A 13,516-nucleotide genomic window follows, 5' to 3' on the forward strand; every position below is an offset into this window, starting at 1 on the left:
CCTCCTCTGTTCCTGGGCTCTCTGGCTTTGCCCCACATGTGCTCAGGTCTTCTTCTTTGCCCACTGCTGTCTCATCCCTCCCTTCCACCTCTTCTCCCACAGGTTCTCCTCGGGCTTCTTCTCCTCCTGGTGCTGCCCCTTCACCGGCAGCCCTGGGGGTTCCTGGTTCAGCCTGGGGAGCCCTGGGCTGTTCTGTGACCCCAGTCCCAGCAGCCTGCTCCCCCTGAGGTGCCCCATCACCCACCTCCCTGCTCTCCCTCCCCTCACGGCCCTTCGTGCCCTGGCCTGACTGGAAGAGGCCCTGGTAGCGTTTCCGATCCTCCACGTGCTTCTTCCTCATCCTCTCCCCCAGCTGCTTCAGCTCCTTCTTCACGGCGGCCGCCATGGAGGGGTCGAGGTGAGCCACGCGCTGGAAGTCCTCCCGCGCCTCCCTCTCGTTCCAGACTGCAGCGTGGGCCTTTGCCCGCTTGAAATAGGCCTTGGCATTGTCTGCCAGGAGAGAGGAGCCCTCAGTGGGCGTCCTGCAGCTCAGGACCACCAGCCACAGGAGCTGGAGAGCCTGGGGAGCAGGAGATGTCAAGCACATGTGGGCTGTGGGGTGGACACACCTGTAGGGAGGGCAGGGACACCTGGGCTATGCACAGGGATCATCATGGGATGGAAGGGGAAGGATGGTGATGGATGGGGCAGACTGGGACACAGGGATCTAGGTGAAACAGGCACTATCACAGGACACAGGATGAGCATTGTCACAGCTGGGGGATTCAGAGCATGGAGTCCCTGGGAGCCAGGAGCACAGCAGGGGTGGGATGCAGGGCACAGGTACCATTGTGCTTCTGGAGGAGCTCCGTGGTGTGCTCCAGCACTTCGTAGTACTCGCCGAGCTCCAGCTGGCACTGGCAGTAGTTGAGCACAAGCGGTGTGACCAGGCTCTCCAGCTTCAGCCAGCCATCCTCCCATGGCTTTTCCTGCAACCCAGGGCAACTTCACGGCTGTGTCCAGCCCCTCCCAGGCACCCAGAGCACCTCACAGCTGTGTCCAGCCCCTCCCAGCACCCAGGGCAGCTCATGGCTGTGTCCAGCCCCTCCCAGGCACCCAGAGCACCTCACAGCTGTGTCCAGCCCCTCCCAGGCACCCAGGGCAGCTCACGGCCGTGTCCATCCCCTCCCAGGCACCCAGGGCACACTGTGAGGAGTGACCCAGGCAGGGATGGGGGTGCTGGTGCTGCTCACCTTGGCCTGCAGGTTCCTGAGGCAGATGACAGCCTCCTGGTACTTGGCGGCCGCCTGCGCGAACTCCCTGCGCAGCACCAGCCGGTTGCCCTCGCTGTGCAGCACGGGCACTGCTGCCAGCTTCTCCTCCTTGCTCATGGCCCACGTGTCACGTTTGTACGCTGAGGGGTCCTCCACCTGCCCAGGCAGCAGGAGCTGAGTGCCTGTCCCCACTGTTCCCGCTCTGGCAGCCATCCCAGCCATCCCCTTACCCGGAACAGCTCCATGATGAAGATGAGAGGCTGAGGCGTCCGCTGCAGCTCGTCCAGGTCCTCGTAGCCCGTGCTGTGGTAGTCAAACATGTTGCCCATGCCACAGCGGTGCTTCTGGCCCTCCAGGGGGTCCCGTCCCTCTGCGATCCTCCTCATGCCCCTGGAGACCAGGGCGTACATGCCTGTGTGCTGCAAGGAGGGAGCGCCCTGCTCAGGCCCTTGTCAGTGCAGAGGCCAAGGGACACGCTGTGCTGGCACCAGAGAAGGACAGAGCATCTCTGGGATGCGTGGGTCTGTGTCCTGGCTCTGCAGGAAGGAGGGAAGTGGGCATCTCTGGGCCCCTCACTCACAATGGCGTCGCACCAGAACTCTGCCACCTCCCCGATCCTCATGGAGCTGAGCAGCGTCTCCCAGATCTCCAGCTTGAACATCTTGCCCACGATGATCTCCATGGGCATGCCGGCCTCCCGGCTGTCGTCGATCACCGTGCGCTCAAAGTCGTCCTTCAGCGTCTGGAAGTGGAAGGTGAACTGGCCCAGAGAGAGCCCAGGTGAGACCCCCTGGCGGCCACCATGGCCTCAGCTGTGGGGCTGAGCCTGCTCCCAGCACTGTGCTGCTCTCACTGGCAGCTCTCCCTCCACAGCAGGACATTGTGCTTCCTGCCCACTTGAGACAGCAAGCAGATGGTCAAATGTCTTAACATCCATCCATGCTGTGCTCACTGCTCCCTTTGGATCCCCCGTTACAGCCCTGTGCAGAGAGAGCTCCCACAGTGTGCTCCAGGACGTGGTGGAACCCACAGTGACCAGAGGCTGGGGAATCTCCCAGGAACAACCCAGTGGCACATCTCACTGCTGCTTGGCACATGGCAGGAAAGGCAGATTTCAGCAACCCACCTGGGCTGCTGGGCCCCAAGGGTGACAGGGGGAGGAGGTGTCCCAGGCCCAGTGCAGGGTGAGGCTGTGGGCACTGCCAGCTGTCACTATGAAAAATTGGGCTGGGAAAATTTCAAAATTTTGAATTTTGAAAATCCAAACCAGCCCCTCCTGCATCCCTGTTATGAGGGCTCTCACTCTTTCCAGAGCTGGAGCTGGGCAGGGATGTTAGACCCACTCCCTCTCCCAGGGCTCTGCAGGAACAACCCAGACCACTTACCTTGCTCCCATCCTGCAGCTTTGGCAGCTGCCCTTGGCCTCCGTGCAGAATCTTCTTTTTGACCCCTTCCACATTCAGCAGGTAGGTTTCTTCCATGGCTGCTCACAGATCACTCTGGCCCTTATAGAGCTCCACGCCTTCCTTAGGTGTCTCTTTCTTGATTATCTGGACATCCACATCATCTTCCAGGGCTCCTGCTGAGCTTTTCCTTTCTGTGCTGGGGGCAGAGCCTTCTTGCCCTGCCCGTGGGTTGTGAGAGGGGTGTCCCCTCCTAGCACACACTTACTGAAGCCCCTGGTGTCCTCTGTTGCTTTCTGTAACCGCCCTTCTAATCCTCTTCCCACCCTGTCAGGTTAATCTGGGATTTGCCTGCAGAGTCTGTGAGGAATTACAGGAACTCCCTGATCAGGAGGGCCTCATACCCCCACCAAGTGCCAGCACTTTTGACCCAGCTCCACGAAGACCACTTTGGGGAAGGAGGCCAGCAGTGCCCCACCAAAGGTGCCCAGGCATGGCTCCCTGCCAGGGCTGTGTGGTTGGGAGACCACAAAGGAGCAGACCAGGGTTGAAAAGGAAACTTTATTGAGTTTGGTTTGCAGATATAAGCACTCCTCAAACACAAGAACAAACTCTTACCAGGCCCCAGCCCATCAAACCCAAGACTCAGTAAGATGCAGAAAGCAGCACTGTGCTGTCCTGGGGAGGCCAGTGCTGACTATTGACAGGAAATCTGTGTTTTGGCTGCTCTCACAGGCATAGTCCAATTCTTTAGCTCCACCAGCCAAACCCAGCACAGTGGATGTGAAATCAGCTCTGGATATGGACCCTGTACCACTGCCCAGCAGCACAAGTGGCTCAAGTGGCAGCAGAAGTGTGTGACTAAAGCAAGGACTTCAGTGTGGCAGGGAACCACCACGTCCAGCTCTGCTCACAGACCCAGCCCACTGCTCACTTCTCCATGAGGGACTCCAGCTGCTCCTGCAGGGATGCCATCTGGGAAGAGAGAGTGACACGTTACAGCAAGGCACACCTGGGACCCCAGGCACCCCAGCCCTTCCTTTGTTTCATCTTCAGCAATGACTTCCCAGCCTGACAGCAGGAACAGGTGAGTCAAGGGAAAATGAGGAACTTGGAAGATGCAGTTGTGATGGAAGAGGCTAAAAATGGCAGATCACTGCCACTCCAACCAGCCTGGCCTTGTACCTATGGATCCCCAGGATGAAACATCCCAGACTTCTTTTTTCTAATGTCTTCTACTAGGAGAAAATTCTTGCACATCTTCTACCCACAGCAGTGGCTGCTCTCCCTGTGTGCTGCCTGGGGCTGTGCTTGGGCTCCTCTGGGACAGGACTGGCACTGCCCACAGGGATCTGAGAGTGAGAACCTCCTGCCTTGGCACCAGGCTGGAACAGAGCCGCCCAGGCAGGAAATCTGCCACAACCCTACAGCCACTGCCTGCCTTGTACAGGGGTGCCAACAGGTTTGTGTGCTGTGTTTCACCCCAGACAGCAATCCTGGCAGCTCTGGACTGCTGACTGGGCATGGCTTGGCTGCTCCAGAGGGAAAACTGCAGTCAATTCCACTCCTTGTATCTCCTTTTGCCTTGGGAAGCTCCATGCACTACAGATGAGGTACAACCCCACCTGAGGTACAGATACAACCCCACCTGAGCTGTAACCTGGAGTTCACAGCAGCTGCTGTGCTGGAAGACTCAGGGAACTCTGTCAGGCCAAGCCTAGAGCAGTGCTGTGCCCCAGTACCTCCCACTCCACTGTGGGCTTTTCCTCACCTGCTGCTTCTCTCTCTCTTCTTGCTGCTTGAACTCATCCAGCACGGCCTGGAGACGGGTCTGCAGACACAAACATGGAGACCACAGCTGGCAGTGTGCTCTCAGCAGAATGGGTGCTGCTACCACACATCAACCACCCCCTTGTCTCCTCCAGTTTCACAGGGAGATGCTGGAGTGTGTACAGCCACACCACAGCTATTTTTAACCCAGCAGGCAAAGGCTCCTGGCTTTTCCAAATCAGCCTGATGGATCTAATGGCCAGCCAGTGTTAAGCAGGTTTGAAGAGACCCCAGGAGAGCTCTCACCTTGAGGGCAAGGTTCTCCACTTTCATGATGAGATCTTCCTGGCGCTTCCTCCTGTCTTGAGTTTCCTGGAGTTTACTTTTCAGGTTGTCAATCTGTTTCTGGATGCCCATGGCTGGAAGGGAGAGTGAGCTCAGACCCAGAGGAGCAGCAGAGCTGGGAAGCACAGCCTGCCTGGCATCCCAAAAATTCTGCCATACTCTGCTGGCCACTCACCAATCTGGTTGGACCCCTCATTCTCCTGCTGCTGCCCATCAGACTCATTCAGCTTGTCCTGCAGCTGTCTCTCCAAGTCCTCCTCAGTGTCCATGATGTTCAGGTCTTCATCATCGTGATGATCCCTCTCATCTTCATCCTCACTGCTGCTGCTGATATCATTAAATATCTCCCGCAGTTCATCGTGTTCTAGTTGGGGGCAAAAGAGTTAAAACACAGCTGATGAGCTGCCAGTGCCCTGTGCCTGCCAGGGACCACAGCTAGAAATAAAACAACCTTCCCCACTGCACCTGAGGAGCCATGGCCTTGCTTATGCCCTGACATCCCTGGGGAGGAGATGTCCAGGCTGGTGAGGGATCCGTGGTTGTCCACTTCTTTTGTTTCATCTTCAGCAATGACTTCCCAGCCTGACAGCAGGAACAGGTGAGTCAAGGGAAAATGAGGAACTTGGAAGATGCAGCTGTGATGGAAGAGGCTAAAAATGGCAGATCACTGCCACTCCAACCAGCCTGGCCTTGTACCTATGGATGCCCAGGATGAAACATCCCAGAATTCTTTTCTAATGACCTCTCCTCTACTATTTCAGTTCCTTCTCACTACAACAACACAGTCCACAAGAAAGGTCACCCTGAGGAGACAATAAACTTTGAACAAGGCAAAGATGAAGCTCCAAAACTTCAGTGCCTCTTGTGTGTTGATGTCCCAGTGTCCCACACCCATGGGACAAAGCTCAACCTGCTCTTCCCAGAACGCCCATGTCACACCCATGTCCTTGTCCCACTCCTGAGCTTTTTCCCCACTGAAAGGATACGGACACTGACAGCCTCAGCATCGGTGCTCAGGAGACGTTTCACCTCTTTTTCCACATCAGGAGACTCAATATACTGGGCCAGAGAGGGGACAGAGAACAGAGACACTGTGAAATGCCTTGTGCATGCTGCTGCTGCTGGCCAACTACAGGCTCCACCTCTGGATAGAGCACTGTTTCAAGGCCTTTTTATCTCCTTGCTCAGAGTTTGCTCATATTTAACTGTGAAGTAATTTATGCACTCCCCAATAACAACCCATCTTTTTTGTACCTTGGTAGGTTGAGTGCTCTCACTTTTCTGTTTATACTATGTATTTCATAAGACTTTCTGTGTCTAGGCAGAAAGTCCTTGAGGTGTTGATGGTCAACTCAAGTGAACTCAAATCCTTCCCATCCCACTCAAAAGAAGGCTTCATTTTTCACTTTTAAATTAGTCAGGAATTTTACTGCAATGATATCAAATCTCTCCTGTGGGCTACAAGAATGTCTCAAGTAATTTGCTTCCCAAATGTCATGCAAAATCACACTCAACCCTGTTCTCAGAAACTGCAAAGGAGTGAAGAACAAGTCTTCCCAGCCTCAGGGTGCTGCCTCTCCCCAACACCTTGCCTGGCTTGTGCATATGCACAGAGACAGTCTCTGAGCTCCATCTGTTGTCACTCCCCCAGCTGAAGTGACAGTGGTACTATTTGGGGAAGGGAATGGGCCGTGCAGAAAGAGAAGATTTAAGCTGGGAAAGCAGGAATGAGTGAAGCCTCATTTCCATGTGAGTCTTTCTTCCTTTCTTCTCTATGAGCAGGAAGAGATGTGGTTTGGCAAGGCAGCCACAGGAATGAGGTCCAGCAGTGCTCTGCACAGAGAATTATTCTCTCAGGAGGATCTTGGAAAATACAGAGGAAGCACCCAAAGAAGTGTTTAAATCTACTATCCTGCCCTCACCCTATCTCAGGCAAGGAAAAGTGAACAAATGTTAGAAAACACACGACTTCTGGACCAATCACAGCTACAGCTCTAATGTCTCTGCCCTCCTAGCCCTTGAGTATTTCATCTGCATCTGGGTGAGAAACAACTCACCTTCTTCTTGGCTGTCTTCCGGAACCGCCGCTTCCGTACATTTTTCAGGGGAAGGGTGACTGTGACAGAGGAAACAGATTTCATGTGTCAGGCAGTGGGAGAAGCACGTGTCAGAAGGGAGAAGATCCCTTCTGCAACAGAGAGAGCTGTGGCAAGGAGCAGCAGCACTGCCAGTACTGTGAGCACCCAGCTCAGATGTGGGGTACTGGGGTGGAGGGGATGGCACAGCCTCTACTCACTGCCATGGTTCCATATGAATTTCTTCTCTCTGTCCTTGTCCTTCTTCTTGTTTGCTTTGGGGTCAGTGGTCACTGTTTGCTCTTCCAAAGGTGGGTACAGATCACCATCCACAGTGCAAACAAGCATCTGGAATCCCCACATGAGCACAAGGATGTGAAGGGACAATGACTGCCCACTGCACGTTGTCAGCCAAGGGAATTCAGGGGCACAGGGTGTGGGAAACACAGCTGCACCCCCAGCTCAGCTGGACACAGCAGCAGTTAAACTGTCACAAGGACAATCACATTTCACACTTCAGGAATGAGGTTTCTAAACACCAGGTGGAATGGGGAATTTTAAACTGCTAATGCTGTGAGATACAGGAATTGGGCATGTTATAATGGGTGACCAGCTGCCAAAATGTACAAGTGTTTTCCTGGAGGGGAAGCAATGAATTAAGCTGTTGGTGCAGGCAAGAAGGACAGCTCATACCTGGCAAATATCCGCTGTCTTGTAGAAGGTTTTCTTGTCAATGGTTTTTAAGCTCTCGATGATGCAGGGCAGATCCACCAGCTTGGCTGCCAATGGCACCCGGTCCACACGGACAATGCCATGGCGCCCGTCCGCTGGGGAGAACCAGGGGCATGTCAGTGCTGTGCCCCAACAGCCACCCGGGAAATACAGCCCTGGGCAGCAGCAACTTCACAGGACAGCATGTGCAGGTGGCACAGCTTCAGCGGAGAAGCCTGGTGCTGCTCACTCACCATGCAGCTCAATGGTGAGCCTGTCCTTCAGGTTGACATTCCCAGACTGGACTGCTCGCCGCACAGTCGAGGCATATTCCTGAGAAGGGAATTCTTCAGGAGCTGGAGTGCTTCCTCCAAGAGTTACTGAATGCTTCTGCCCAACCTACCCAGCTTTAAACACCTGCCATCCACGTGCTGGACAGCAACTGCAAGACCCACGGTGAACTGCACCCTGCTCCCAACAGCATGTTAACGTGGCTCTGCTGTTCCCAGTGCTCTCCATACCCCTGGCTGTGACAGTGGTGCGAGGTCCCTGACAGACACACCCGCCAGAGCTCCACAGCACTGTGGGCACTTAGAGCTCCCCTCACCAAGCCCTTGTGGTCCCAGCAGGACACAGAATCCCAGAATAACTGGGGGTGGAAGAAGAGATGACCCAGTCCAACTTCCCTGCCAAGGCAGGGTCACCCGAAGCAGGTGATGCACAGACACATCCAGGTGGGTTTGGGATGTCTGCAGAGAGGGAGATCCCACAGCCTCCCTGCCCAGCTGTTTCAGTGCCCTGCCACTCTCAATGGAAAGTTCTTCCTTTGGTGAGGTGGAAATCGTGCTTTAGTTTATCATCCTGTCGCTGGGCACCAGAAAAAGAATCTCAGCTTTACGCACATAACAAACAGCAACGAGAGCACATATCGCCACTGCAACTAAAGAGCCAAAACCTTTACAGAAAGGTCCTCCCAAACCCTCTAGGTTGTCTCTGAACCGGAGCAGGAGCTGGAGCTCCGAGCGACAGGAGCACCTCTCTAGGGAAGGCCGTGGACAACCCGCTCAAAAGGATGGGAAGGGGCTCCCCAGGCCCCAGAGCACTCAGCCTGCTTCCACACCCCGAGCCTTCCACCCCACCGCCCTGTCACCGCCTGGGGCAGCCGGTGCTGGCCGGGCAGCCGGGCTCAGCCCGGTGTGGCCGTGAGGGGACGGACGGACCGAGCGCTTACCGGGGGCAGCCGCAGCACGAACTGGCTCTCGAGTTCGTGCGGAGCATCGTCCTTGCCCTTGCTCATCCCGCCTCAAACACAAACACGCGGTCACGGCGCCGAGGGAAGGCTCCTGCACGGAGACCGGAGCCCCCAGGGCAGGCCAGACCAGCCGCCCGAGCCGCCTCAGCCCCGCTCCCGGCCCGGCCCGGTCCCGCCCCGCGGAAGCCGAGCCCGCCGCACCGCCCCTTCCGCTCCGGCCCCGCTCCGGTGCCGCTGGCCATGGGGGCCGGGTTCGGCGCGGGGCTGGGGCTGGCCCTGGCCTCCAGCGCCTTCATCGGCGGCAGCTTCGTCCTGAAGAAGAAGGGGCTGCTCCGGCTGTGCGGCCGCGCCCGGGCAGGTACGGCCGCTCCCGGGGCGCTGCCCCCGCTGGGTCCCCCGAGGGTCGGGACCAGAGTTTGGTTTGGTTTCATGTGAGGTTTCTCGTTTGTTTCCTCCGCACTCAGGGCAAGGAGGGCACGCGTACCTGCGGGAGTGGCTGTGGTGGGCAGGGCTGCTGTGCAGTAAGTACCGCGCTCAGACTGTGTTACCACATTTATCGTGGGATCACGGAGTGGTTTGGGGTGGTGGAGACCTTAAAGATCATCTCGTTCCAACCCCTCCCGTAGGAACACCCGCTATCCCAGGCTGCTCCAAGCCCTAATGTCCAGCCTGGCCTTGGACACTGCCAGCGATGGGGCAGCCGCAGCTTCTCTGGGCACCCTGTGCCGGGGCCTCTCCACTTTCACAGGGAACAATTCCTGGTATCTTATCTAAACCTACTCTCCTTCAGTTTCAACCCATTCTCCCTTACCCTGTTACTACACGCCCTTGGAAAAAGTCTCGCTCTTCTTGTAGGCTCCCTTTGCACGCTACAGGGCCACAATTAGGTCACTCCAGACCCTTCCCTTATAAAAGTATGGTTGTGGTTGTTTCCATTCGTATTTTGTTACTACCATTTTAGTCTGATTGCTTGAGTTTTATCCAAGTTTCTGATGATGATGTTGACCTCATTGTAATTAAACTATTCTGAAGTCTCATGCATTACCAAGTTTCTGTGCTAAGCAGGTGTTGAGGAGCTGGTTTCACTGGGTTGGGTTAAGTGCTTCTGAGGTAGCCTGCCCTGAGGATGTAGTGATAATTGCACATCCAGCACCATGTGCAGCAGTTTCAGCAGCTGTACTTTACACTTTTCTATGTTAAGAACCAACTCTAACTGATTTATCCTTTAGAAAGCTGTAAGAGCTTTTCCAGGAAAAGGACAGACACCTTTCAGCTTTGTGGAAATTATGGAAATACTTTCCTGTGGTTGCTGCTCACTGTAGAGGCACATGTGACTAAGGATCACTGTGCATAACACTGAGCCTTCTTTTCCCAAGAGAAGGTGCTGGTGCTGTTCTTCCCTGCTTGCTCAACATACCTCAGAGAAACAGCATGCTCAGGAGGAAGCTGAGGCTTTTCTGACTACACTCAAGCTTGTATTGTGGTGAACTGCTCCCACTTTGATGCTCACAGGAGTTTCTCTTGCAGTGGGAATTGGAGAAGCAGCAAATTTCGCCGCCTATGCCTTTGCCCCTGCAACACTGGTAACTCCACTGGGTGCTCTGAGTGTCCTTGTTAGGTAAGCAGCCTCAGAAACAGCCTTACTTCACCTACCAGCCCTCAAGTATCCATTTCTTGTCCTGACTGGTTTTGGATTTGATTTTTGCCTTTTTTTTTTTTTTGCCTTTTCAGTGCAGTCCTCTCTTCCATCTTCCTGAATGAGCAGCTGAATGTTCATGGGAAGATTGGCTGCATCCTGAGTATCCTGGGCTCCACTGTCATGGTGATCCATGCTCCACAGGAAGAAGAGGTTTCCAGCCTGGAGTCCATGGCAGAGAAGCTGAAAGATCCAGGTACTAAAATAAAAGGATTCCTGTTGACTTCAGGCTGATGACAGTAGGTGGGATACAACTTGGAGAGATTGGAAAAAACAGAACTAAATGGTAATTGAGCTGTTTCTTGTTCTGCACACCCCACTGGAATTATTAGTAGTTACCAAGTGGGCTGTTTTTTTACTGTCTGTGATGTATAGATGCAAAAATTGAGAAGCAGGGAAATGAGGTGCAGCTGTCAGCAGAAGGGATTGGCCTGTGGCAGTGCCAGGAATTGCAGAGGGAATTCCTGTACATAAGGGTGGTAGTGGTATGGCTGAGAGAAGACAGAGGAGGAAATTCAGAAAAACTCAAGGCAGAAGAATTCAAGGAGTTGTGCCCAAGATCAGGTAGTCCTGGTATTTATATAATGTAGGCAATAGCACAAATGGCAGGATAAGCCAAAAGAGATGGAGGAAGGCAGCATAAGGAGAGGAACAAAGCAGAGGTAGATGTTGCTGCTCATTAGGGGGAGCACTGGCAGGGCATTCCTGTGATGTGGCACTTTCCTTTTTATCCCACCAGTCTGCAGAGTTCAGCCACGGCTTCCCAAGCCTTCTGTCACCTTCCTGGGCCTCCTGCTGGACTGGTCACAAGCCCCCCAGCTCTGTTAGTGCTGTGGAGCCTGGCAGTGCCCCTGCCACTCCCAGCAGACTGTATCCCCAACAGGCTGGCTTGTGATCACACTGTAATGAGCTGTTGTTGTCTCTGCAGTTTTGCTCAGGCTTTCTAACCCTGTTCCCCTCAGATGGAGGCCAGAAAGGCTGATGGGGCAGTAGAGATGTCTCCATCTCTCCTTGCTGTTCAGTCATATCTGTGACTGGTGCTGCTGTGTTCTGATGGGAATTCTTGAATTCTTCTTTCCCCAAGGATTCATTGTATTTGCTGTGTGTGTCCTGGTGAGCTCCCTTCTGCTCATCTTTGTGGCTGGACCCCGTTATGGACAGAGCAACGTCCTGGTTTATGTTTTGGTCTGCTCTGCCATCGGCTCGCTGTCTGTATCCTGTGTCAAAGGCCTGGGGATTGCCCTCAAGGAATTGTTCTCTGGGAAGCCAGTCCTGAAGGAACCCCTGGGCTGGGTGCTCCTGGTGTGCCTGGTGATCTGCATCAGCATCCAGATCAACTATCTGAACAAAGCCCTGGACATTTTCAGCACCTCTGTGGTCACACCCATTTACTACGTGCTGTTCACCACGGCAGTCATGACGTGCTCAGCCATCCTCTTCAAGGAGTGGCAGCACCTGGTGCTGGACAACATCATCGGCTCCATCAGCGGCTTCCTCACCATCGTGTCGGGCATCTTCCTCCTGCACGCCTTCAGGGACCTGCCCTTCACCCCCAGCCTCCTGCCCCTCTTCCTGCAGCCAGCCAGGGCAGACCCACACCCTCCCTGGAGCACTGCAGACAGACATCAGTGCTGTCAGCACCAGCCCCTGCTGCCCTCGGAGGACAAGGGCCCTCAGAGTGCACAGGAGGAGGAGGAGAAGTGAAAGCAGGTGAGGAAGCATGTGAACTGCTGTTTTCCTGCTCTCCCTGCCAAAGGATGAACGTGCTGCTGCAGGAGCTGTGAGTTACCCTCTGCCTGCCTCAGGCACCACCAGCCTGACAGGGCCAGCAGCCTCCTGTGGTACAGACAGGAGCCCTGGGAAGTGCCCCATTCCTGGCATCCTGTGCTTCTTCGCTCTTCTTTTATGTGAAGAATTAATTTTCCTTCATCAGGACTCAGAGCTCAGCTGTGCAGAGAGAGGCCTGCAGCACTAACACAGTGCTAACCCTGACTCTGTGGCAGGTCACACATCTGGGGAGGCTTTGTTTTTACACCCAGAATTAACAGTTACAGAATGATCTAACATGGTGCTGAGGTTGAACAGAGAGAAGATGGATGTCTGGCTTTAAGGGTGACATTCAGAGAGTATTAATGCAAAAATTCCTCTATCAAGTACTTGGTTTTGCTCACTCTGCTAGAATTTATTTACAGATTCACATCCAAAAACAGAATACAGCCCAAACTGGGAAACTTCAGTGGTGCTGCCACATGCTGCTGTGGCTCTTACAGAGGGACCAACCTCTTTGTGCAATGTCTGCTGTGCAGGTTGACAAAGCTTCCTGTGTTCTATTAAAAACTCATCTGTTCAGTTTCCAAGTGCTGAGTGATACATTAACACCAAGAGCTGGGTGAACACCGGAAGGCATGGAGGATCACAGGGGTAGGAAGAACTCTGTGAGTGCTCCAGAGAAACTCAGGTTAGGACAGGAGAGGGAATCACCTACTCTGGGAACCTAGTCCCTAGCTACTGAGGTAAGTTTCTGACAGATAACTTGACAGCTGTGTCCTCAGTGACATGGGTTTACATCTGCATAGCTGCTGAACACATCCTGAGTTTGTTCCCAGGAAGGCTGCTGGCTACAAGCCACCCACATTGGGAGCTCACACGCTCTGTCCAGCAGCCCTGCAGGGGGTTGTGTGCAGAACTGCTTTACCAGGCTCCTGTGTACAGCTCCAGACCACTGTCAGGGTCACTCCAGGCTTCCCAGAGCCCTGCAGCGTATGAGCACTGCTGAAATGCTGCTGCCTTCCCAGAGAGCTGAGCAGTAATTGGTTGTTTTTCCAGTTTGAAGCTCCTCTTTGTGTCCTGGGGGCAGAGGTCCAGAAAACACACCCACAGGCCTCCTGCCAGTGACCTCCAGAGGTGAAGGTGCACGAGGTTATAAAGCAGCTGGTTAGTTATTCCCTGCATTTAGTCTCTCTAAAGAAACTACTCTCCAGGACAGCAGGAGCTGTTAACCTTTTGGGGAA

The 13,516-nt window shown here is 54.4% G+C and overlaps 3 protein-coding genes across 3 annotated transcripts; 1 reads left to right on the forward strand and 2 right to left on the reverse strand.

Annotated features, from left to right (window-relative positions):
* Positions 1-42: 42 nt before the first annotated feature.
* LOC131088697 (aryl-hydrocarbon-interacting protein-like 1) lies at positions 43-2,734 on the reverse strand. Its single transcript, XM_058032944.1, has 7 exons — positions 2,639-2,734; positions 1,834-2,013; positions 1,484-1,672; positions 1,233-1,409; positions 827-968; positions 268-489; positions 43-152 (listed from the first exon to the last, which is right to left on the reverse strand). The coding sequence occupies exons 1-7, from the start codon at positions 2,732-2,734 to the stop codon at positions 43-45; spliced, it is 1,116 nt and encodes a 371-aa protein (XP_057888927.1).
* Positions 2,735-3,203: 469 nt separating this feature from the next.
* Positions 3,204-8,979, reverse strand: TAF7L (TATA-box binding protein associated factor 7 like). Its single transcript, XM_058032405.1, has 11 exons — positions 8,789-8,979; positions 7,812-7,890; positions 7,540-7,673; positions 7,068-7,194; positions 6,829-6,887; positions 5,758-5,830; positions 5,237-5,353; positions 4,947-5,135; positions 4,733-4,845; positions 4,428-4,487; positions 3,204-3,631 (listed from the first exon to the last, which is right to left on the reverse strand). Exons 1-11 carry the CDS (start codon positions 8,852-8,854, stop codon positions 3,587-3,589), a joined length of 1,062 nt encoding a protein of 353 aa, XP_057888388.1. The 5' UTR covers positions 8,855-8,979; the 3' UTR covers positions 3,204-3,586.
* Positions 8,980-9,035: 56 nt separating this feature from the next.
* Positions 9,036-12,862, forward strand: LOC131088388 (magnesium transporter NIPA2-like). Its single transcript, XM_058032406.1, has 5 exons — positions 9,036-9,167; positions 9,274-9,330; positions 10,337-10,427; positions 10,541-10,701; positions 11,590-12,862. Exons 1-5 carry the CDS (start codon positions 9,050-9,052, stop codon positions 12,207-12,209), a joined length of 1,047 nt encoding a protein of 348 aa, XP_057888389.1. The 5' UTR covers positions 9,036-9,049; the 3' UTR covers positions 12,210-12,862.
* Positions 12,863-13,516: the final 654 nt, after the last annotated feature.

This window comes from Melospiza georgiana, chromosome 12 (assembly GCF_028018845.1).
Source record: "Melospiza georgiana isolate bMelGeo1 chromosome 12, bMelGeo1.pri, whole genome shotgun sequence".
Taxonomy (NCBI): domain Eukaryota; kingdom Metazoa; phylum Chordata; class Aves; order Passeriformes; family Passerellidae; genus Melospiza; species Melospiza georgiana.